The sequence below is a fragment of the Tachypleus tridentatus genome, chromosome 8 (assembly GCF_004210375.1).
Source record: "Tachypleus tridentatus isolate NWPU-2018 chromosome 8, ASM421037v1, whole genome shotgun sequence".
NCBI lineage: Eukaryota > Metazoa > Arthropoda > Merostomata > Xiphosura > Limulidae > Tachypleus > Tachypleus tridentatus.
Genome location: NC_134832.1, coordinates 93,644,208 through 93,670,266, shown reverse-complemented (window position 1 = coordinate 93,670,266; position 26,059 = coordinate 93,644,208). Strand labels below are relative to the sequence as shown.

Sequence of the window (26,059 nt, the reverse complement as noted above, 5' to 3'; positions counted from 1 at the left end):
GTTATATAATAAATGAAAACGAAAAAAATATATTTTTACTTCATAATGAGTTCTTAGTTTGAGGTTCTAGAGTTGAGAATTTTAAAGTTTTCTAGAATTGTGGGGTGGTTGTTATTCCAACTGTGTAATCGGATACGAGACTCGGGTGGATTACTTACCTTACATCCTCTCCAAGCTAAAATTCCCATACACTAATGTTCACGTGTTTATAGGTGATGTGTGGTTTTACCCATACAGGTAGCTTTACAACTACCGCAAGTGTATTTATGTATGACACACAAGTGCATAGGAAATGGATAGAGTATCTTTGGTTTTAAATATATTTTAAATTCTAAATATTAACTTAAGTACTAAACTTACTTTAATGGGTAATATGTCTTGACTGTATTTTGAATATTGGATTTCAGTTTAATACTTTGTTTGCTAATGAAAGGAGTGGTAAGAACTAATGGATATTTTGAGACAATGTGTGACATCATGGTATGTTATATTCTATTTATTTAGAATGTTTGTGTGATAGATTGTGAAAAATTAAGAAGGTAACCATTATTTTTTTAATATGTTATAAATTTTTGAAAATTCTGAATGAAGACAGAAGAAGTCAGAACAGATATTATATGCTCTGTTTAGAACAAGGCTATGTTTGAAGAAGTCTGGTATGAAACTATCGAAACGAGCGTATAAGCCAGTAAATGTTTTCTTATGGTTGACAGATGTGATATAGAGATTATTTATTTTGTTTATCTAAACGTCTAGAAAAAACTAAGTTATTGTTTCCTTCCATCTTACATGTAACTTTATACATGGATGTTGTGAGATTAAATATTCTAGAAACTTCTTGGTGTGATCAGTGTCGGAAAAATTAGAAAGGTGTCATTGTATCTTCTATGTAACACTGGTTTGTAATAAAAAGATAAATTATGCAGCCAGTGACGTTCGTTACAACACCCAACACTAAATAATAACATCAATTCCTTTCTGTTGTCATTCATCTAATCACTTCTGGATTCTCCATGTGTTTTTAATAATTTATTTGAATATTATTATTATTATTTAAAGATCTGATATGTTTGTAATAAAAAGATAAATTATCCAGCCATTGACGTTCGTTACAACACGCAACACTAAATAATAACATCAATTCCTTTCTGTTGTCATTCATCTAATCACTTCCGGATTCTCCATGTGTTTTTAATAATTTATTTAAATATTATTATTATTATTTAAAGATGTGATATGTTTGTAATAAAAAGATAAATTATCCAGCCATTGACGTTCGTTACAACACGCAACACTAAATAATAACATCAATTCCTTTCTGTTGTCATTCATCTAATCACTTCCGGATTCTCCATGTGTTTTTAGTAATTTATTTGAATATTATTATTATTATTTAAAGATGTGATATTTATATTTGAACCTTTCTTTATAATGTTTTCTTTTAACAATGTTATTGAACATTTGTACGTCACACGTTTCGTCGTACTTCTCACATAAATCTGTTTTTTAAACTTACGATTGAATAAAGAAACCACTTGCTTAATAGTTAATACTTCTATTGTTGTTGTTATTAGAATATCGCGAACTAACTTTCTGAGAACTTAGCGCTGATGATGAATTTGAAGCAATTTTGAAACATCCGTAATTAAAGATGTTTTTTTGGTATTACCGTGTTTTTTTAATATTTTATAACAAATAATAGTAATTACGTTGTTATTTTTAAATGAAAAATTCATTATGAAATATGTATACATGATTTTACATTTCAAAAATTATCAATTTTTCAAATACAAGTTAAGAGGCATGGGAATTTAAACTTCCAAAAGTAAATACGAATATATTTTGAAAAAGTTATTTGCAACAAGCTCCAATATCTATTTTGATAATACTCAGTTTTTTGTAAATTTTGAAAATGCGCGCGCGCCTTATTATCTAAATGCGTATTTTATTGGATGTAAACATACTTTCGTGGATATTTTATACAACATATCAAAATACCTATAAAAGCTTTTAACAAGTATAACAGAATGTTGTAGAATAAAATTATAAGTTTATTTAGTGATAGTAGTAGGTACAAAATAAAGCAAAAAACGTACACTAGTTAGTGTTAGTTTATCTCTTTATCGAAAATAGACCCTACTTAAAAAAATGGCTTAATTAATGTCATGTCTAACAAAAGTATATACGATTATAATTTTATTATTAATAATAACGTAGAAATCGTGTTTTTAAAGAAACACTGTTACAATAAAGATATTAATTTAACCATAAATGTTTTGCAAATATATATTAATATTATAATAATATTCTAAATATACTAATATTACTGTTTAGTAATAAAAACATAAATACTCAGAAGAAATAGCTAAATCATGTAAAGGAACCAGAAAGTCTATATATATATGATAGTTACACATAGAAATATAAATAATGTGAGTTGAAATATATGTATAAACCTACTGTCATATTTTAAAATAGTTTGAATTGTAATAAGAAAATGTCAATTAACTTATTTATTATTTAATAACATTTATTTATTATCTACATTTGCGTAATTCTGTGAATCTGTTTTTCCTTTGTAATATGATATACAATTTTATGCCGTAATTTGCTACGTTCTGTATTACATATATTTTACTTCTTTCTTGAATGTAAATGAACAATTAATTCACACTTATATATATGTATGTGTATGTGTGTATATACAATTGTCACTGAATTAGTAGAGCAGTTTCATGTCAGTAAATTTGCGAGATATAAATTTTTATCGTAAGTGCCACCACACAGGTAAGATTTGACGCAGTTATATCTTTCGATATGAATAAACACATTTGCTAAAGTAACACACAGTGAACGAGTTTATTTCTAAAATGTACACTGTATAAATACTTCATAATTCTTTTTTACATTTTACGATTTTTTGTTTCAGTTTTATACGGTATTTATTTCACTAATGAGGTGCAAGTTAAAATAATAACAAATTTCATATTTATGCTAGTTGAGATGTTTCGATAAATACATTTAGAAAAAACAACCATGGTTTAATTAGAGAAAATCAGCCTAATAACGCTCTGATCATTAAACTTGACCTTAAACTGCGAGATAAAACAATTTTCAGAATAGAAGTTTATTATAACAGCTGTTGAGTGACTATATAATGTGAAGAACCGTGTGTGTGTTTTATGATAGCAAAGCCACATAGGGCTATACGCTGAGTCCACCGAAGGGAATCGAATATCTAATTTTAGAGTTGTAAATCCGTAAACTTACCGCTGTACCAGCGAGGGACGTGAAGAACTGAACGGTGACAGATGACACTTTTCTTTCACTTCACTTATCCAATGTATAGGTTTTTCTCATAGTGACTGCAAAGCACCTTCACACTAACATTATGTTTGACAGCCTTTATTAGTCTTAGTACACCATACTATAATTATTGATACTAGAGTAACACTCTTTTTCAACTTTGAAAGTAAATAAAAGGTTGAATACACTGTAATATACTATTTATTTTGCAATATAAGGCTGTGTCAGAAATATAATATATTGAAAGTACTTTCAAAAACTAGCAGTAGTGTGAAATAAATATGGTCATAATGTTGTGAAAATTATGAAAAATACGTGTGTAAAACTGACACATCGAAATTTTATGCTAGTTTTCCAGTAAACTAATTTTGTATTCTCGTTGTTTCAGCCAACCATAATAGTTTGATTTTACTACAGATTAGGTGTTTTACAAATATTAATAAAAATTGTATTAAAATACCAGTTGTAAGATGTTATTTCTGCACCTATTCATGCGACATCATCAAAACGATATTTATCCTTGACTGACCAATGACTAAATTATGTTTATGTAATACAAGATAGATTAGGCAATTACTGAAGGCCTCTCACTCCTAAAACAAAACGACGATTTCTCATTGGACTTTGATTGCTAATAGCCCCACCTGCTGATCTGCTTATTTCTGTTTGAAAAATAGAACGCTTGTCACGATGCTAATTATTGTGTGTTACTGATGCTTTGCCGCCCTCTACAATCATATATCACTACTATAGATGTCCACATACTAACTTTAAATTTGTTATAAATTTATTTAAAATATCTAAAAAAATTTGCACAAATACCCTAAATTTGCACCAAGATTATTTACATATTGCCTTCAAAACATCAAGAAAATAACATGCACAAAAATCTATATGTACAACCTACAACGAAGCTTGTACAAAAATAACCTTCAAAATTTTGATATATTTAAAATGTCATATTTTTGCTATATTTTAAAATAACAATGGTAGAATTAGGTAAAATTATGGGATCATACAGATTAATGTTTAAAACTAAATAATTGCATTAAGCTAATTGCTGCTATATTTTCAAATGGAAATCACACCCACCTGTTAGCCTCCTTTTTGCCTTTTTTTTTTGTTCAGATATCTGTCGGAATTAATTAGTTTTTATACAAAAAATTTACAGTGAAATGTGTTTGATGTGCTTTCAAATTACAGAGTGGGAAGAAGAAATCTGTATCTCTGTGTTGTTTACAAAACACAGTATGCTATTTGTGTGTGTGTGTATATATATATATATATATATATACATCGAACCTCAAAAGAAGAATTTTCAACGGTGATTTTTAGTACTTCAGATACTAATAAATTTATTATTTTAGGTTGAAAAAATTAAATCTCAAATCACTAAATTATAACATTAGACCTTATACTAGGAATGTAGTCTTGAAAAAACACTCCCTATAGGCAGTGGCAAAGTTAGTGTTTAACATACGTTTTGCGATCTCGGGGGCTTATTGAAAACAGTAGACTGAGAAACTAGTACTTGAAGCCCGTATATGTGGTTAGTTCAATTATTCAATGAAATAGAGATTATTAAGGAATGCATATAAGATATGCCAAAAGTTTGTTTGCTTTTTGAATTTCGCTCAAAGTTACACGTGGGTTATCTGCGCTAGGCGTCTTAATCTAGCAGCGTAAGATCAGAGAGAAGGTGACTAGTCATAATAATCCACAGCCAACTGTTGGACTACTCTTTTACCAACGAATAGTGGGATTGACAGTTACATTATAACACCCCTACGGATGAAAGGGAGAAGATGTTCGGTGTTGAGTATTCAAACCCGCGACCCTCAAATTACGAACTAATGTTAGGTATATTGAATAACTGGTTGAGGTAAATACACATGTGTTTCACCACCTATTTATGAAGTGTGAAATTTATATAAATAGGCTCTTTGGGTTGTAGGAACACTATGTAAGTTACACTGTACTTAATTATTATATTAAAATGTAAGTGTTTCAATTCATCATGTTAATTATGTTATTTTTACAGCTAAAAAGCAAGTATTAAGATCCGTAACGAACAATATATTAAGTACATATTTTACGAGAATAAATTTAACATGAACAACAAAGGAAAGACTCGAAGGAAAAAGTAAAGCAATGCTTCACAATAAACTTTGCTTGTTTACCGGTAGGAAAATCGGATGGGACTTCACTCTTTTTGAGACTGACTATTAGATATTTATAATGACTTCTCTGGCTACTAAAGGTAAATGGTAGAACTACGAAATCGTGGCGTGTTTTTTAAACAAAAACATAAGGATTGCATTCATATTACATTGATATAATAGTCAAAAGTCCTCGTGCGGTATCTTACAATCCTAAATAGCCTTCATGAACGACCATTTTTGTTTTATATACATATATCTAAAGAAAGAAGAAGATTAACTGTCAGCCTATGTTAACTTGTGCAAACTATTGTTTCACCTCTACACTTGAGAGTGATGATACACTAACTTGGCCATACAAGTCTAAGCTGTATATAAAAGTCACTGTAATATATATAAACAGACACTAAGATATTGAGGAGTTAACACAAGGACTACATATTAATCAAAATACATGTCTTCAGACGTGATGGAAAAGATAAGAAGCTTTCTACAACATCTCGAGCGGATTTCAACAGTAAAGCATCTCTATATGATGAAGTAAAACAGGTATACCTGCCAAGTTCAAGAAAGCTTGGAATATATGAACTCAAGGACAGATTAGATACAATTCAATGACTGTAACACTGCTTATATTAAGTTACACAACAGATTCAACCCTGGTGAGAACCGGGCAACCCGTATTACTAAGTTCTAAATTTTAAGACGAGGGACCCAAAGGAGACTGGGTTAGTTTTGTGTAAGAAATTAAGGAAGTTACATAAAAAGGCATTTCATACTATGTCTTCTGAATATTAATGAGTAGTCGACACGTTTATTAAGAGTTTACCAAGATAATCTATGTTGAGTCACGTGAAATTGGGGAACATTTCACTTCTCACTGAGGCATTTGCAGTGGAAAAACAGTTTAAAGTGGTTACATCAGTCCACACAGTGAAAGAAAAGAGTAAATCAACACCAATTGTAACTGTGGCTGTAACATCAGCTCCAAAACAGCCTCTAGGACCTAAAGCAGCGAGGACATGTTCAATTGTTACTCCACTCAGCAAATGCTCCAATGTAACAAAATACAGCAACTTTTGTTCCCAATTGGTCAGCAGGGTTTCACTGGCACACGTTGTCACAACTGTACATTATTTTTGTATTGAAATAAACTAGTTGTTTTATTATGAATGTCATACGTTATTAAAACATAACTAACACTCAAAATCTTATATTAGTTAGTCCATTCTGTGTCTCCTAATATATTGGGCCATTCATTGATTATACTTTCATCTATCCAATGCCATCTTTTCCATTTCTTCCCCTATGATAGTTCTTTCCCAGATGTCTTTCTCATTACACCTTTTTCACGTGAGATTTGGTTGTCTTCTCGTTTCAATTCCGTCTTCAACCTTCCAATTCATCACAATTTTTATGGCATACATTTTTATGATGTAACACATTCATCTTAATCTCATCAGGTTACATTCTTCTACGTGCTTCAGCACCTCAATGTTTGATACTTTATCCTTCCATGGTAATTTCAATATTTGACGCAGAATATACATATGGAATGCACTTAACTTTTTCGTATTTTCTGTGCATCTGTCTTGTTTTGCTACTATGCAGCAGGACAGACAAAACAAAATAATTTTAGAAACTAACTGTCATTTTGTTGTTCGTACTTCTATTGTTGAATAGCTTTATGAGCCTTCCAAATGTGATATTATCTTAACCAGTTTACTTCTTCATGGCTACCTTCATATATCCGTATTTTTATTTCAAGGTAGGCGAAACTCGTAACTTGGTCTATGATCTTTTCATCACATATTATATTAGGTTTTCTATTCTCGATTGACGTCGTATTACATTTTTCACACTGTATCTTAGACCCACCTTAGATAAAAATAAAATTTGAACATTATAGAAATGAATGCAAGTAACATTTAAGCCTTCTACAAATCAATATAAATAACACTTAAACATTATACAAATTGATGTATATAACATTAATTAAACGACATTATTGTAGTCTCGAAAAGGTTCTTGGACTTCAATAGAAATTTCCAGAAACGGCTACTTAATCCATCGTTCCAAATGTATGGAAATATGTTAGTTATAAAGGTACTCTTTACCAAAACGCTTATACCTAATCTCTGACCGAGCCGGTATGGCCAGGCGGTTAAGGCATTCGAGTCGTAATCCAAGAGTCGCGGGTTCGAATCCCCGTCCAATTAAACATACTCGCCCTTTCAGGTGTGGGGGTTATAATGTGACGGTCACTCCCGCTATTCGTTGGTGAAAGAGTATTCCAAAAGTTGGTAGTGGGTGGTGGTGACTAGTTGCCTTTTATCAAGACTTACATTGTTGAATTAGGGACAGATAGCATTATTAACATCTACCTTTCCTTATAATTAATATTATCATCAACAGTGCCCTTCAATCAAATGTAATTCAGAATAATCATATTATTAATCTAATTACTCGTGCCATTTTATATTTAGAAAAATAATGCTTGGTATTTCATATCGATACCAAATATGTAAATTATTTTTTAAAATCTTGGCAATTTTCTGGTATTGTTGAAACTTTATGCTTAATATGATGAAATACTTAAGGCAGAAAATGCCATACATAATTCGCGCTAAACTTGTAGATGAATAAAAAAGGCGGGATTCTACTTTGTTTTACCTGCTGAAGTGTCTCTTCTCAACATGGAACATTTAACAACATGTCCCCTGACAACTGTGAAACTAGATAAGTACTTGTTGGTTATGTTTAACTATAAAGGGCCAGAGCAACAGATATTGTACGTTACAAAGATATTTACTGATGTTGGATTATATCTAAATGAATTGCGTTGTTAAAAATATGATGGAGCATCCAACATGGCTAGAGAAAGATCTGGTGCTTAAAAACAAATCCGAAGTATGTAAAATAAAATTTTATACACTCAGTTAACCATTCTATTATAATTTCATAATGAGCTCCACCAATACGAAATTGTATTGATCAAGTTAAAGGAATAGCTATTGAATTAAATCCTCACTTAACTGTAGTGAACTATTGAAAGCAACCTATCAAAAGTATATCCATAATGAAACAGCTTCATTAAATTCTTCCTCTACTCAATATGTACATTACACGCTAGTTTAAGAATACTAAAGGTTGGAAAAATTCTGTTTATATCTTCCATTCTACTTCACATAAGTGAGAGTATTTGTACAGGGATGATAATTTTGAAATACTTAATGACAGTTGAACTTCTGAAAATAAGAAAAATACTTTTGTTTAACAGCTTCACAACGTTCTCTTTGAAATAAGGTTTTGTAAATTTGGAAGGTCCAAACCAAGACATTGTTTCTGATGTTTTCCCAGTAGAACAATGTTGTAAAGAAATGTCTTTACTAAGAGTGAACGTAGATGATTATTCATATCGTATCTTCAAGTACAACAGTACTATTACAAACAATTCTAATATTAATGTTAGCATGTCATGATTAAGTCAGTAAGAAACCAAATGTGCAAATGCAAGTTATAGTTCTACGGATGATTACGTTTAGAAAACAGTAACAATTCCTTTTCTTTACCACATTATAAGTAATTTTTCCTCCAAATTTGATACACATGTAAAGAAAGCAGTATCAATTTAGAAACTTATACCTTTAAAACTCACATCAGAGACTTCTAACTCTGTATTAGGAAGGCTATAGACTTTTACAGGGAAGATTTGTCAAATCCTTAGATTTTTTGATGAAGAACTTCATTGATGGAAAACAAGATGGCTTTCTATTTCTCTCCAGGACAGGCTCCCGATACTGTCTGACTTCTTAAAAACCTACTTCGTTGTACTAAATATCTTTATGTTACTGAAACTTTGCCATACTGTCCTGTAAACTGCCAGTTAAATAATTATCTGAGGTGTACACAAACCGAAGTAAGAGTGAGTGCTCTAGTTTTAATACGTAATCATTATGGCACCACTATCAACATTCAAACTGTAAGTTAGTTATGGTGAAGCACCCCAGAAAAATAGAGCATGCTAATATGTTATTTCAGTAGTACATGTACGTGTTTGATAGCTAATGATTGAGATAGCTAATATACTATTGTTGCACAGAGTTGTTTAAATTAATAGTATAATTTAGCAGTTAACAACTACTCTTCATATAGATAGTACTGTACTTTACTATAATAAAAAATACATATTGATACTAAACTAAATTTAGCTCCCCATGAAGTGTTACGACAGAATGGTCATTTGCTGACCTTTCATTGATGTTTGTGGATTTTATGTGAATAACCATGCAGTTATTTAAGCTATACTTCATACAAAATTAATTTGAAATTTAATCTCACAGCACTTATTTTTTACAAATACTCGGGAGGGGACGGGGCAAGCTCCCAGATCCGCGTAGCATAAACACGCTTTACATGCTTAATTTTGAACACCATTTCAAACATTCTGAGTACGGGCCTGAGCCTGCGCTTAAAACACTACTATAACTGTTAACACTTTCAAATAGTAATTTACAAAACTTTGGAGCTAATTAATAACTCGAATTTTATTAATTTGAATTTATCGAACATATGATACTTTTGATTTGATTTCGATGTGCAAGATACATATACATTTTGTTTGTGACCAGATCAAGTTTAAAACTTTAACAAAGGTCATTCTCTATTCGCATACAATTATTTGTGTACAACTTGTCCACACCATGAGTACCACTGTTTCTAGTGTTAAGGCAATTACACTCTATAAGGGTATGATGATTAAATTTAGAGCAAAACGGTTGTTTGAGTAATTTCATCAAATCATGAAATATATTTTATTAAAACAGCGTAAATTTTTTATGAACAAATGTATAATAATTTGGTGTTTTTTAAAGATAACAGTAAATGCCACCAAATTCAGGCCACCATTCCTTCTTATGAGGGTCGCGGATTCGAATCCCCATCACACCAAACATGCTTGCTCTTTCAGCCGTGGGGGCGTTATAATGTCACAATCAATCCCAATATTCGGTGATTAAAGAGTAGCCAAAGAGTTGGAAGTGGGTAGTGATGACTAGCTGACTTCCCTCTAATCTTACATTGCTAAATAAGGGATGACTAGCGCAGATAGCCCTCGAATAGCTTTGCGCGAAATTCAAAACAAACCAAATCCTTTTAATGTTATAAAACGTTTTTTACCCCAGTTGAAAATCTGATTTGATGCTAAATAAAAATCATTCGGGCTACCCATATATCATGATAACTTAAAATATAGATACTTTTAGTTTTTAGGAAGTTCAAATGCTTCGCATTAACCGTGCCTCATGGCCAGCTAACCTAATTTGAGAAAATTACTTGAATTTATATTAGCACTACGTTTTCTGAAAGCAACTGTTTAATGATTATTCAGTTCACTAAACAGATCACAGTTCAGCTTTTTAATTTAAGTTTCATTTATATTGACTCCTTCGAAAGAAGTAATATTTTAAACAAAACGGGGCAGTTGCAAATATTATCTCTAACTTAAAAGAAATATTCACAGTAAAGATGTTTAAAATGTTATAGATGGAGCGTAAAAAATAAAGAGAGAAATATTTATCGTTGATAAATAAAATACATTTTCAGATGTTGTTGTTTCTTAATAATGTCTGTGTTAACGGCCAGGCATGGCCAGGTGGTTAAGGCACCCGACTCCTTATCCCCCTCACATCAAACATGATCGCCCTTTCAGTCGTGGGGGCATTATAATGTTACGGTCAATCCTACTATTTGTTGGTTAAAAGAGCCCAAGGATTGGTGGTGGGTGGTGATGACTAGCTGCCTTTCCTCTAGTCTTAGACTGCTAAGTTGCTCGTTATATACATACAAAGTTATTTTAAATAAAAAATATTTTATTAAAAAAAGATAAAGACTGCAAAAAATACCGCTTTTAGTGTAAGTTTCGAGCTTTAGAATAACTTTTATTGATATCTAGGTGTTTTCATGTAAAAGCTTTGGTGACCAGATTCGCACCAGAGTGGTGAGAAGGCTTCATGCGAAAGTTTGATTTGAACGAGAGTACTTAGTGTTATCGTTGGACGTGTTGTTTGTATTTTAATATTAGGCTTAACTATTTTATGTATATTAGCTCGTCATTAGTTTATTTTAAATTTTCATCCAAGTAATGCCTCCTACAATACAGACGGGATCTCAAGCAAGCACATCAGAACGAGATAGAAAACTAAGGCCCGGAGAAAAAAGGTTAGCTAGATAAGTTGGAAGTAAAGTTACATAATGTACATTAAGTTGCAACATACTCGGCTTTGCTTTCAGTTTGACTCATAAATTCTTAAAATTACACAAGTTATCTAGCTAAGTACTTTTTCTTCCTTTCTTTTTAACAGAACAACATGACATCGTTGCTTTTAATTACTAATAATTTTAATTAATGTGAAGCATGATAATAATAAAGAATGAGTTAGTGTCATAACAATGTTATAAGTATGAAGTAGAATAATAATATTAATACCAATTTAGTTTTTTTCTTGTGTTAGACATTATATAATATATTATTGATCTAATGGTAGGAAGATGTAAATGAAACAAATGTGCAAAAATAATATTAAAATAGCATGATTATATATTTTTACAATCTTTAAAAATGATTGCTGTAGAGAACTGAAATTATTTTTATACTAGGAGTAGGAAAGAATTGTGAAAGATGAAAGTATTAACTTCAGTTGTAGATATTTAACAAAGAAGAAGATGGTATTTTCAGGTCTAACTGTTTTCTTTTAGTGACAAGATAGGTCTACAGAATAATAGGAGATTCAAAAATACATTACAATGTAATTTTGAGCTATTCGAGTTTGTGAGAAATCAAGAGACTGGACACAATTGTACAAAAACATAATGAAGAATCTTCATTCAAAACACAGTGTTTTATTTATGTCTCCCACCAGACAGATGAATTTTGCTGGAGAAATTGATCCAATTTCTTTTTTCTCTCAAGAGTGATTAAACCTCATGTTTTTTAGTTATATCGGTAACATTAGTACTACCCATAACTACTAATATTCTGTACATGACTGGTAATTTTCATTAGAAAATAACATAGACAGTAACTTCAAGATACCAGCTGATCTACTGTTGGAAAAAAACAGCTGTCTACTTTAAAACTCAAGATGCAGATTGATATGTATTATTCCCATGGACAGACCATGTGCTGTCACTGGGGTATGACATAGAAATATAGGCAGAAATAATAATAGTGACATGAACATTTTTTGAAGATATGTAAAATGTTGCATAGACCAGAATAACTGACATATTTTGAAAAATCCTATATTAAAATACAAAGGTAGAAAATGTATGTAATGCCTACATACCACAAAGATATGAAATGTGTTGTGAAAGATTGACTTTGTGACAGAAAAATTACGAAAACTAACAATTGGGAGTTATGTAAAATGTGTATTATTGTAAAATAATTTCTGTAATAAAGTATATCAAAAGTGTTATTTTAAGCAGATAAAACTGGTCATCAGGTTAAGTATGTTAAGATTATAATAATGTGTTATGAATTCTTAACATAAAAATCTGAATTTTAAATTACTTAAATAAAATTGATGATTACAATTCATTCAGATAACTTAGTTCTTATCATAACAGTCATTGTTCATGAAAATGGATATATGTTTAGAGTCTATACTACTGTATTTGTTGTTTCCCAGGCAGTCTGATGAGCACTGGTGTTAGGATAAAAGCCTTGTTGGTAATAAAGAAGCAGGTGTAGTGTAGTTGGTATTTGGCATGTAACATATTTTCCTTTGCTATCACTTATTGGTTCTTATTATCATCAGTGACAACCAGAACATATCAAAATGCACAATAAAGAAAAATGCCAAAGGACATGTTAATATATACAAAACATTATTTTTCCTTGCATTGCTATAACAATGTGCTTTCAATTATTATATCGTTAGGAAATGACTTTTTATAACTCATGTTTATGTAATAAGCTTTTTGGTGTAAAGTCTGTTTCAAATATGTTGAAGAATTGAAACTGTATCAACTGAAGCTCATTGATCTTACCAATTCTTAAAGTATTACCTTTTGTACTACTACTCTCAGAATACAACACAAAAAAATATGAAATTAAATATAAACAGTGAACAAAACATATAAATAATAAGTGTCAACAATTGTAAATTCAAAGGAAATACACTTCTCACTGCATATAGATATCATATTTTTCCAAATATATGGATAAAACCTAGCAAAGTGTGCTACCATACTTTTCAGTCAACTGGATCAGATGAATGATTCTCTTGAATCATTAGAGAATCCAATAATTTATTTTTTATCTTGGAAAGCAAGGATCCCAATGTTCTTTCAGCCAATGATTGTTCTATCATTTGGCCATCCTAGGTAGCTGTCATCTAGTATTTGACAGGTATCTCCTCCAGTGAAATTATGTCTTCTTGTAATGCTTCTTATGTTTGTTTACTTAATGATGGGCAAACTCCTGCATGAACATGTTTAATGAATAGTCTGTAAACTTCTGTTCCGTTACTCTGTATGCCATAATAATGTAAGATAAGTGCTCATTCCAGGTGGTTTGGCTGGAATTAACAAACTAGGCATGCGTATGCTTGGAAATTTGTATTAACATTAGATTAGGAGTGATTAGAGTAAATGCATATCTTCACCGCATTTATTACTTTAAACAATTTGATGTACAATTTATTGTTTAGATTAACTTCCTGCTTTGTGTGTGAATATATATTGGTGTTTTAAATTGTGCTATTCAGTGTTCAGTCAATATAACAGATACAGGTTGTGTCAATGTATTAATTAATGGATAAACCTAGGTCCACTTTGAGGTAGGATTCCCATGCTGGAACTTTGTTCTTCAGGTGTTATTCATGGAGCTCTTGAATTTTCAATTATGGCACCCAACCACTAGTACAATCTCCAGCTGTATGGCTGGACATTGCTATGATGGAAATGGCTTCACCTTCCACAGTGTCCAGGACCCAGACATTCCATGAATTGACAGGATCTTGCTGTGAAATTAGAAAATTCATCTGCATTTCCATGTTGTGCACCCAGGAGGTACATCATGATAAATGCAATGGTGTAATCCAAGTGCTTATCATCTCTTCTATTCTGCAACTATAATAAAACAGCTCTGATATCATTATTGTTGGTGCCAGTGTCTAGCAGGAATTCATTATTTTAGTATGAATATGCTAGCTCTGGAGCTCATTAAAGCAAGTTTCAGGGAGTTGAATGCTTGTTCATATTCCTTACACCATTCATATCGGTTATAACGAGAACAGTGGTGTTGATATCTTGGAAAGCTTGGCTACAAACCAAAGAAACTGCAGATGTCTCTTTGTACAATATCACCTTGAATTACCACTTTTCTGTACATGCATTTTCTTGGTTTAATTTTCAAGCTTGTTTTCTTTATATGGTAGAATACAATTCATGAATTTTCAACTGCAGACTCAAAAGTGCAGCTAAACATGAAATTATCATCAGTGTTGATCAGACAGCTTTTCCATGACAGACCTTTCAGTGTGAGCTTCATTGGCATTTAGAATAGGTTGGCATGTGACACTGGCTGAATGGCATGACATATTTCGTATATAAGCTGTCCTTCAAACCAAAAAAATCTTAGGTCTGCTCTTTTCGTCTGTCTAGATACCAGAACTAAGGTTTTGAACAGTTGGGAACTTCTAATAGGACCATATGCTCTTCTGTTTGCACCAAGTGAAAAGTGTCAGAGGGAGTTTTGTGTTTACCCAACTAAAATTGCAGAAACTTGGTATACTTTCTTTTTATCCTACTAGTTACTACTGGAGATGATCAAGCACTGTCTAATGGTTTCATAATCTGATTATTTAATATTAATTGTACCTTGGCTCTGGATACATCTCTTGTGTTCCAGGGAAACAGTTCTGGCAGTAGTTTATTTGGATAGGTGTTGCACATGTATATATGTTATGGCAGATCACTGTTGTTCAACTCTTTCAACTATCTGTTCCCATAAATATAAGTTATTTGGTTTTTTTCATTAAATCATCTGAACTGTTTGCACAGTCCTCAATCAACAATGTTGGTAACCTCACACTGGCTTCTGACTGAAGTTAGAGGAGTGAAACCTTAGTATTACAGCCAGACTTGGTTGCATCCTTTTCACATACTGTTTTGATGGGCATTACAGTATTAAATTAGTTATCGGATTGCCCACTATAACAGAACAACAAAATTCATCCTTCTTCAAACAGGCAATTGCCTGAGCTAATGCTGCTTAATTTCTGGGTGTGAAAAGTTCATTTCACATGTGGTTTCTGTAACCATGTTACATGACATCAGTGCAATTGACTTAGTGTTAGTAAACAATTAAACACCACTTGTGTATACAGAGGTACTGTTAATCTCTGTGCTACGTACAGTCATGCAATCCATTGCTCTTGGGCTCAAACTGATTAACTAGCTTTGGAGATAAATGTAGGTTACCAAAGTAACTTGAGAGTAAGGTGGAAGTAGTCTGTTTCAAGCTACCAATGTATGTATTGATATACAAAGTGGATATATATATATATGTAACCATAATTGTATATAAATAAATGTCTTTTAGGTGCATCTTTCTTAGTTAGGTGATGGAATCCAGGGCTGGACCTTCAAGTTTATCATCATACATTATTCTTGCTGCTCCTGAGACTAGCCATTCCATGTACTAACTACTTGAAATATGTCAGAAAATGATTTACATCTTCTTTTATTACACCTTTGAACATTAAGGACAAAATCTGCTTTGCTTCATAGATGGGTATCTGTGGTGGTAGTCGTTGGGTAGCTAACTTTATGGGTATGGGTCAGCAGGAGTTTCCTTAGGATCTGACTCTTAGATGAGTTTGTACCTCATTCAGAGCAACAGTAGGTTGAAAAGTGCTTTTTATTTTCCCATATTTCAGTCTTTGCTGATGAGTACTGTTTGATCTGCCAGAGAAATAGCTCTGATTAGCATACTTCATCCACCATACAATACTGACAAAAGCTGAAGTTGTATTATTCTAGTTGGTGACAGGCTCAGAGTCCTGCACAGACTGTACCCAAGACTAACCAAGAGGGACTGTGCCATTGCAGGAGGATGTCGACCAGTAGGAGCCTTGAGTCTAAGTCCACATGTATCCTGTAAGGATGACCATATAGATGACAGAGAAACCTAAGTTTGCATAGAGCCAGGAGATAAACTGTTAAACACAGATTATCTTTTTGCTTCCTTACAGCAAGAGTATACCTTTTTACATTGTTATCAAGCCTACTTGAATGTAATTATTACAGTGCTCCAGGAACAGGTTTTATTAGCTTGGTGTTGGTCGAAAATCTGATAATCTTATGACACCCTCAAGGGCCAAGCATATTTCTCCTCAACATTAAACGGTGAAGCCAAGGAAGGCTTGGACTGCTTTTTTAATCATTTCCAACAAATCACTGTATGGAATCTGTGGTTCAGAATTTAATTTAATCTAGTGTTTGGATAAGGTGGAAAAAAGAGAGTTTACTTGATTTTTCATGATGGTTTAAATGAGGAAATGAAGGATCTAGAAGCAAGAAATAGTTCCAACCATTGTTTGAGCTACTTGTAAGTGTCTCCTTTTATACACAACTGGAGTTAACTGTACCAACAGCTAGGATAGTAATTTGATTAAATGACTGAAAGAAACTAGTGTTCATTACATTTTAAACTGCTGAGTTAGGATAGCTGGTGCCAGTAAATTTAATGCGTCATGTGTCAACGACTTTTGCAATTGAATATGATAAATAGGAGTTCAAAAACTCGTAGAACATTGCACTCTTTTCTCTCCAAGCTGTTGGATAGTGTTGTATGGTAAAATATATGCACTAATTGTATGATTACTATGTATCTACCTAGAGTTAGCAGTTTGCTGGTTGTAAAAACAGTTGAACTGAAAGGATTTCACAAGTTTACAACCCTTACATTGTAACATTGAGAAGTTTTAATATGAGAGATTCATGAACTATTGGATGAGATCTACTTGATTTCCACTGTAAACCCTTCCATTAGGGGTTGAGTGGAGTTCACAAAAGTATCAGTTTCAAGCAGATTAAAAACTCAAACTACCTTCTTGAGTCCTGTTTTAAAAGAAGGAAATGATGACACTTGAAAATGGCTGAGAAAGCCACAAGGGGACATTCTGAGCTTCTAGTTGGTTATTTACATTTTCATATGTTGGTAACCTTATACTTTAGCCTCATTTGCATGTATAAAAGGGAGCATTTCTGAAAATGGAAAGAAGTGAGTGGGGCTATTGTCTGATTCAATACAGGAGAAATATGTCAACAAATAGAAAAGATAAAAGGTTCTTATTTGATATTCTAGCTTTTCAGTATTGGTAAGTTGAGTTCCTAATTTGTGTGAAACTAAATTTTTACATCACAAAAATATAATTTGAACTAGTGCTGCATTCATCATATCATGTGACACATAAATATCAATATTTAGGTGTTTTTTTAATATTTACTTTTAAATTAAGAAATTAACTAATGTGTAATACTAGAATTATATTTTACAATTTGATACAAAATTTATAAACAAACATTATGACATGAAGTTTGACCTGTAACCAAAGGAAGACCTATCTCAATAGGGTTAAGATGGCTGGTATTAGTAGGTGTAATGTATTACCTAGCCCATCAACAGCTTGCACATCTGAAAATGATGGTTTCAAGTATGGAACCTCAACTGAAATGACTTTTCAACCTCTGTTTTTTTATCTTTTGAGTAGTTTTCTGATGTGAAATGTTCAACGCTTTGTGTGAGTCACTTTGTTCATTTAGCCAGTTGGCAGGAGCTTAATGAAGCATACCACAAGATCCTTTCCAATACACTAAAGAATGTGATTTCTTCAAAGTGAAGTTATTCCACCAGTTTTTGTTTATTTTGTGATGTGTGTATAGTTTGATTCATAGATGTCAGCATAGTAAGGTAACATAGCAACAGATATCTATCTTCTGATACAGTGCTTACCTCTTCTCACAAGATTAGCTATTATCATTAAGTGCTGCTTTCTATATGTGAACTTTTTTTCTTTATACATACCACAAGCCTTCTGCTTCACTGCCCTCGTTGGAATTAGAAGATTCCAATGTCTACTCTTGTGCAAATCATGTATCATTAATTAACCAATAGGAGCATGACGTGCTCACATGATGTATGTGGCTCTATCTACACTTCATTACCAAACCCTCACTTTAAAGTTTGGCAGGAGTGAGCACTAAAAAAAGTGTGGAGGAAGAGTGGGAAGTGTGAAAGAAGGTAGATACTCATCAGAAATATATTTTCAGTGCAGGAAAATTATAACTTCCAATAGAGTATCCTGTTCGTGGTGAGGGGACCTCCCAGGGAAGGTTCTGTTCTGTCTGGTTACCTTCACTGGGATCTAAACATCCACCCACGTGTTTGCCGTGCGTGGCGACCCGTGAAGGGGAGGAGAGGATCTTGGTGGTTGAGGGGTCCAACCCTAACACACCACTTTGGCCTTGAATTCCTGTAGACGGGCAGCCTTTGGGTGGCCCCCCTTGGGTCAGTCGGCTGGTCCACTTGGGCTAGAGTCAACCAAGTACCAGTGTTGGAAGTTCTCAACGGGTGTTGTGGACATTGTGCCTGATGCTGGTGTTTGGGTATAGTGCTCATGAAACCCTGGTGTTGCTGCATTGTCATTGCTTGACTTTGTAGTGCGTCCCCTTGTAGGGCTCCATGGTAGGTGCTGGATCAGGCAGACTAGTCCACTTTCACTGCTCTCGCAGAACTTGATCCTGCCATCGTAAATCAGCCATCAATAGACGACTGTGTGGCAGCAGTAACTGTCTGTATTCTACAAGCAGCTGCTCAGTGTATTCCTAAAACCTCGACACGTTTTCCATGATATTCTCGTCCGTGGTGGAATCCTGCTTGCGACTTAGCACGGAAGGCTCAAAAACGGGCCTGGGATACTTTTCGTAGATATCCCACACTTTCAAACCCTGTTGCTTTCCAACGGGCCTGTGCACATGCTAGGTGGGTAAGACGTCAAAGCAAGAAGGAATCTTGGATTAAGTTGGAAAAATTTTTTAATGGACAGGAGATTCCAAGTTCGTGTGGGTTCGACACTTTCCTGTTCTTTTGTACAGGAACTTGGAGTCCCTCAAGGCTGTGTTTTGAGTGTCACACTTTTCAGAGTAAAAATAAATGCCATCACTGAACAACTCCCTCTTACTATTGCGAATGGGCTGTATGTCGACGACTTTCACATCTCATGTCAGTCGTCGAACATGAGATATATTGAGCGGCAACTACAAACTGCCCTCAATCGTGTACTGAAGTGGACTATGGCGAACGGCTTTAATTTCTCTCTCTCTAAAATTGTATGCATGCAATTTTGCCATCAACGGGGTATCCACCCTGATCCTGAACTTCACATCAGTGAAATTTTGCTGCCAGTGGTCCCAGAGACCAAGTTCTTGGGGCTTTGATCGTAAACTGACCTTTATACCACACTTAAAGCAGCTTCGGGTCAAATGCACAAGAGCACTGAACATCCTCCGTGTCCTCTCTTCTACCAATTGGGGAGCAGATCGATGTTCAATGCTAAAGGTATATCATGCTCTTATTCGATCAAAACTTGACTATGGATCAATGGTCTTCGGGTCTGCCAGACCCTCCTCCTTGAAGATGCTGGACCCCATTCAACACTAATAAGTTCAAAGCTTATACGTTGAATTTCATGAACCTTCTCTGCACCTTTGCCGTTTGCAACTATCTTTACAATATACTTCACTACTTCGTTCCTTAACAAAGCATCCCACTTGGGGATGTGTTTTCCTTCCTTGGTGGGCCGTAATTTTTCAGAACAGACGATCTGTCATTGCTCCGTTTGGCCTTCGCATCCGGGCACAGTTGGATGAATTGGGTCTGTCCTTGGATAACATTGCAGATTCCACAGGTCAGCCCATCCCACCATGGCGTATTACAGCCCCCAAATGTGACCTTTCTTTCAGTCATCTAAAAAAGGCAGATATTCCAGATTGCAAGTACCGTCTTTTATTTAATGAACATCTTTCGAACACTCATTCAGTTCCCATTTATACAGATGGGTCCAAATCAGGTAATTCAGTGGGCTCTGCTATGGTTTGCTGTGGTTCAGTAGTTGCACGCAGAATCCACTCTACAGCTTCTGTGTTCACTGCTGAACTGTATGCCATATCTCTTGCCCTGGATCATATTGCAGCTGAGCAGTACTCCAACTGCACTATTTATACTGATTCGCTTAGTTCTTTTCTGGCCCTGGAATCGCTTCACGTTGGCTCACATCCTGTTTTTGCTGATATTCAAAACCAACTGGCCCATTTCTCATTAACAGCTACTTCTATCCAGTTTTTCTGGATACCAGGCCATGTTGGTATTCGCAGGAACGAGCTTGCAGACATGGCAGCTAAATCTATCTGCTCCGGCACTATCACCCCTGTGCCTATTCCATACATGGACTATGGTCTTGTCTTCAAGGCTCGGCTCTGTGCCAGCTGGCAGTCCACTTGGAGTGAGCAACGCGACAACAAGCTTTTTCAAATTAAACCCTATATTGGACTTTGGCCATCTAGCTTTCGTAAAGTTCGGAAGGAGGAAGTTGTTCTAACTAGACTACGCATTGGTCACAGTTTTTTAACTCATCGTTTTCTTTTATCTGGAACTGATGCACCAATGTGTAGTTTGTGTGACACTCAACTCACTATCAGCCACGCTTTACTTTCTTGCCATCGTTACAATTCTCAACGACGGCAATATTTTAAACATATTTTTCCCAGGGTATATCTGTGACATTGGACAGTGTTATTGGTGATAGTGACACTGTCCACCTTGATAACGTTTTTAATTTGTTAATGGCCATTAATCTTTTTAATCTCATTTAAGTGTTGCATATTTATTCATTACACCTTTTTTATTGTGGTTCTTTTTTTACAGTTTTATTCTCTCTCGTTCAATTTGACATTGGCAAATGGCCAGAACATTAAATAACTCGACACCAGGACTGGAAAGGCCAACTTCAGGTGACTAACCCTGCTGTTTGAACGATCCGTTTGAACTACTCGTTAGTCGTCCTGGCGAGTTGTTATTACACTTTTTGCTGCATATCATTTCACACTTTTACTATTTTACCTTTTCGTACTGGCCATAATGACACATAACCGGAACCAGGACTGGAAAGACCAACTTCAGGTGACTGACGGTAGTTCTTGAACTTATCTGTTAGTCTTCCTGGCGGGTTATGATCATTACCATTTTGCTATAGTAAATACCTTACAACTTCTTATACTCTGTCTTCTCTCTTAACGTTGTAGACTAGGTGTCAACATTGGTTTTATACTTTTTTGTTTTACCTTCATTTCCTTTTATGTATTTTACTACATTTACTTTATTTTTACCTTTTTACTGGAGGTTTGGCGCAGATAGCCTAGCTGCTTTGTGCCATAAAACACTAAATCAATCAATCAATCAAACCAGTAGGGTACTTACTTCTTCACATAAGATTAGCTTGAATCTCACTGGTGCAAAGGAGGAAGTGAAGCATTCCTCTAAACATCTGGAAGATACCACTGATGACAAGAGAAAGAGATCCATAGAAATTTTTGTCCTTGTGAATAATTTGGAAAATACAAGGTGCAGAGTGGCAGGTTAAAAATGGTTCCACACCAAATATACAATATTGGGTTGCTACTCCGTGGACTATGATGAGTAAAGCATTAAGGAACTTTGCCCTCCCTGCCTACCCCTGAAATCATACTAATGCTGAGATCAGCAAAGAAGAGAAGCATTTGTTGGGATAAAACTAAAGTACACCAAGTACACCCACACTGATCTTCTGTAAATCAAATAAATTGATAATTAAATGATGAAAACATGTTTTACTATTATGATAAGGGAAATGATGTTTTTATTTAAAACATGTCACAATTACAATTATTAATAATTAAGTAGTCAGTAAGACAGTGTATTTATATACATTGTTTAAATATGATTTGCATAAAAACAATATCCAGCAATGATTTGAGTCATCACAATATTTTTCATTCTTCTATCATGTTCATTAAACAGTAAACATACTTGATTTCATGACAGTTTTATTTTATTTGATGAACATCATAAAATTCTTTTGTTTACAAACATTGTAACTCAATACAACAGTAATGTATATATTAAAATTTAAATGTTGTAATTTTTAAACTAAAGCACATATAAAAAGTAAGGCAAATGCTTGAATATCAAGAAATGGAGAATATATTCTCAAAATATAATAGGTTCTTAGTTAAAATAGTTATTATTTGGGACTGGAAGAAAATTTCTGAAAAAAAATGTAGATAGTTTCTCTATAGGTAAAATTCTTTGTACCTGTGCAGAAATGTAAATATAAACTTCTTTTTCTTCAGAAATTGTACTAAAAATCAACATGGGGCAAAATATTGATTTTAAAATATTTTGGAATTAAAATTGTTTAAATACTTACAAGAAAAATATAAAATTGTCTTCAAAATTTCTAACAAAAATATATGAAAAGCTAGAGGAAGTCCTGTCTTTGGGTACAATAATTTTTGAGAAAGTTATTTTGTTTATCCTAATCTGTTATAGATGAAAATGTATTTTACATGCAATGTAATACAACGTTAACAAAACCTGTAACAACATGAAAATACCATTAGTTGTATTTTGTGGGTTTCTTTCTACAGCCTTTAAAAACCACTGAATTTTTATTGATGAAAATAAGTATGTTACTTTGTGATATTTGCAAATGAGTTCTCATGAATTTTTTCAATTAAAAAAACAACAAAAAATACAGTGAACTTCAGCTATATGCCTACGTTGTGTGTAAATTAATTGATTACTCTTTCACTGTTGAAAATTAAATTATTTTTCACAATGTGAAGAAATCAGTTCACAATATATGACAAACAATAATGATGTTCGTAAAGAAAAATAAGATAGAGAAATGTCAATGTTCTGTAGATGGAGTGCAAACATTGAACATTTTTTAAATGTATGATTTATGAATGTTTCAAATCACATTAGAGGTCCATATTTTGAGAAACTGTTAGTCAAGATGGAGGCAATCCAGAATACTTTAAGGGGGAGAGTCCATCTATATCTGTACAAATACTACTGATAAAAACATGTTACTTTCATTATTTATTTATTTTAGCTGCACATTGTAACTGACTTTATTACTAAAGTTAGTAGTAAAGCATATAAAATAATTTTGAGTAGCTCAGTTGGAATATGTTTAATGGCTTCATTGCATATATCTTTATTTCTAATTATGTGATTTATATGAAAATAAGAGCAGTTAAACACAAACATTTCAAATTTTGTAATTAAAATTAAGTATTTATAATATAGAATAAAATTATAATGTCTACACCTAAATTCATATTTTGTGTTTGTAAACAGGATTTCTGTTGGTTTTTTTAAGTCAACTTACACTGTCATAGTATTTGCATTTTTGTTTATTAGGATATTGACAATACAAAATCATCATTCTTGCAAGTATTACAACTTTCAAACAATGAAAAACCAATTTTGTAATAAGTATATGTTAAAAGAACTACAGGTGTCCTGAGAAGTGCTAATTATAAACAGTTCTCATACTTAACTTCTGATGATGCTGCAGTATCATAACATTGGTTGAAATAAAGGTTTATTATAATCTGGAGAGTAAAGCTCTTTTTTGTTTTTAATAACTTTATTACCAAAATTTCTAAATCCCTTCAGTATATACTGCAAGTTTTAAAAAAGCAAATAACAAAAACTATAACTTTGATAAAAAATAAATCTAAGGTCTAGAGCACATATGCAATGTTAGTGTCTGGAACAAGCAAAGGCACCAAGGCATGAAAATGTACCATGGAAGGGTTTAATTGGATTTCATATTGTTGTATTTACTTAGGAATAGTATTTGACTGAGGTTGTAATCAGATTGTTTTATACTCCAGTTGTGTTAATTTCAGAAAATTTTTTTATATAAATTAATAGACCAAAAATAAAAATTGACATGTTTATTTTTGATATTATTGGCTGTTTTTAATTAATTTCTTAAAGACACAAAAAAGGGGGGAAGGGAGGAATGGGGTGAGAAGATCACTCCCTTAGACCCCTCCTCTATAACCCATGCATTCCTCTCCTAAATCCATGCCTGATGATACAATGTCAAATAACATTGTTATTAATTTCTTAAACAATAAATTAGAGTCCTCTTTGGGCCCCTTTACTAGATCTGAGCTTGCTTATACAGCCTTTAAGAATACAGTTATTAATGTCTGAGAAAAATTTAGTTCAAACAATCAAAAGATGCAGTGAATTTCAAAAGATCCAAAACTTGAATGCTTTCAAATGGTAGACAAATAACAAGGATGTTTAGAGACAGATATGATTTTAGACAGAATTATTTATGTACTAGAAAATTTAGATAGTGGAATAGTTTACAATGACAACTTTAGGTTCTGAGTTTGGATTCTTAGGGTATAAATTACATGCTTAGCTTTCTTGTAAATTTAACAGGTATCTTTTATCTTTATTGCTAATATATTATTAAACTTTTTTCAGGTCTGAATTAGTATGTCGTATGAAATTTTGTAATACTTTGCCTGATATTCCCTTTGATCCAAAGTTCATCACATACCCTTTTGAGTCAAATAGGTAAGCATTTATTAACTCTTCTAAAATTGAAATGTGTAGGTTATGTACTGTTTGTGTAGCTATATTGTATGTAAATACTTATATTTGTTGCAGAAGACTGCTATGAAATTAATATAATTATACCTGTATTTGCTTAATACATTAAATGCATTGTAATTATTTGTTAATCACAATGTTTGTATGTGTGGTTTTCAAAATTACACAAGCCATATAGTTGACAAAAATACATGTAAATAAAAATAAAAATTAATTACTAATACCTTACAATTATGTTAAAAACACAGTAACTGATAATGATTTGATATACATTTAAAGTTTTTTAAAACAGGACTAACTAAAACAGATGTGTGTTATATCACAGTCCCATTATAGTTTATATTTTACCCATGTACAAGTAGATTAATGTATGCTTTATGCTCTCTTTCCATTTGAAGATTAAAGATTATTTAGGTGTGTACTAGAAAGACTTTAAATTGTGGATAATTTGCTAAATACACAGGAGATTAAAATACACTTGTAGGAACAAAATTAAATTTTAAAACCCATGTAGTTATAAATCATTTTTACAGCTTGAATTTTTAACAGTATTTTGAGCTATTATCTTATTATAATGAAGCTTGCAATGTATACATCCAAAACTCAGATCTTGAAACTACCAAACTAATTATTATTAAACATAACTGGGTAATATTTTTTTAACTAGGAAATATTTTTTATAATTGAGAAATAAAAATAAAACATTTGAAATTTCTACAACAAATATATTTCATATTTGATGAAAATTACAAACGAAAAGGAGTAAGTTTCAAATATAAAATAATCAAAATCAAACTTGAAAAAAATGTCTTTCTTTAGTTAAAATCTCACGAAGTTGCAA

At 32.8% G+C, this 26,059-nt stretch overlaps 1 protein-coding gene across 1 annotated transcript in view; it reads left to right on the top strand.

Moving 5' to 3' along the window:
- The first annotated feature begins 11,139 nt into the window (after nucleotides 1–11,139).
- The window catches only part of atms (RNA polymerase II-associated factor 1-like protein antimeros), a 58,980-nt gene continuing 44,060 nt past the window's right edge, over nucleotides 11,140–26,059 (top strand). Inside the window, exons 1-2 of the mRNA XM_076450210.1 lie at nucleotides 11,140–11,684; nucleotides 25,090–25,182. Of these exons, the coding sequence (XP_076306325.1) occupies nucleotides 11,608–11,684; nucleotides 25,090–25,182 (170 nt within the window). The 5' untranslated portion in view covers nucleotides 11,140–11,607. The remainder of the gene's footprint in view (nucleotides 11,685–25,089; nucleotides 25,183–26,059) is intronic.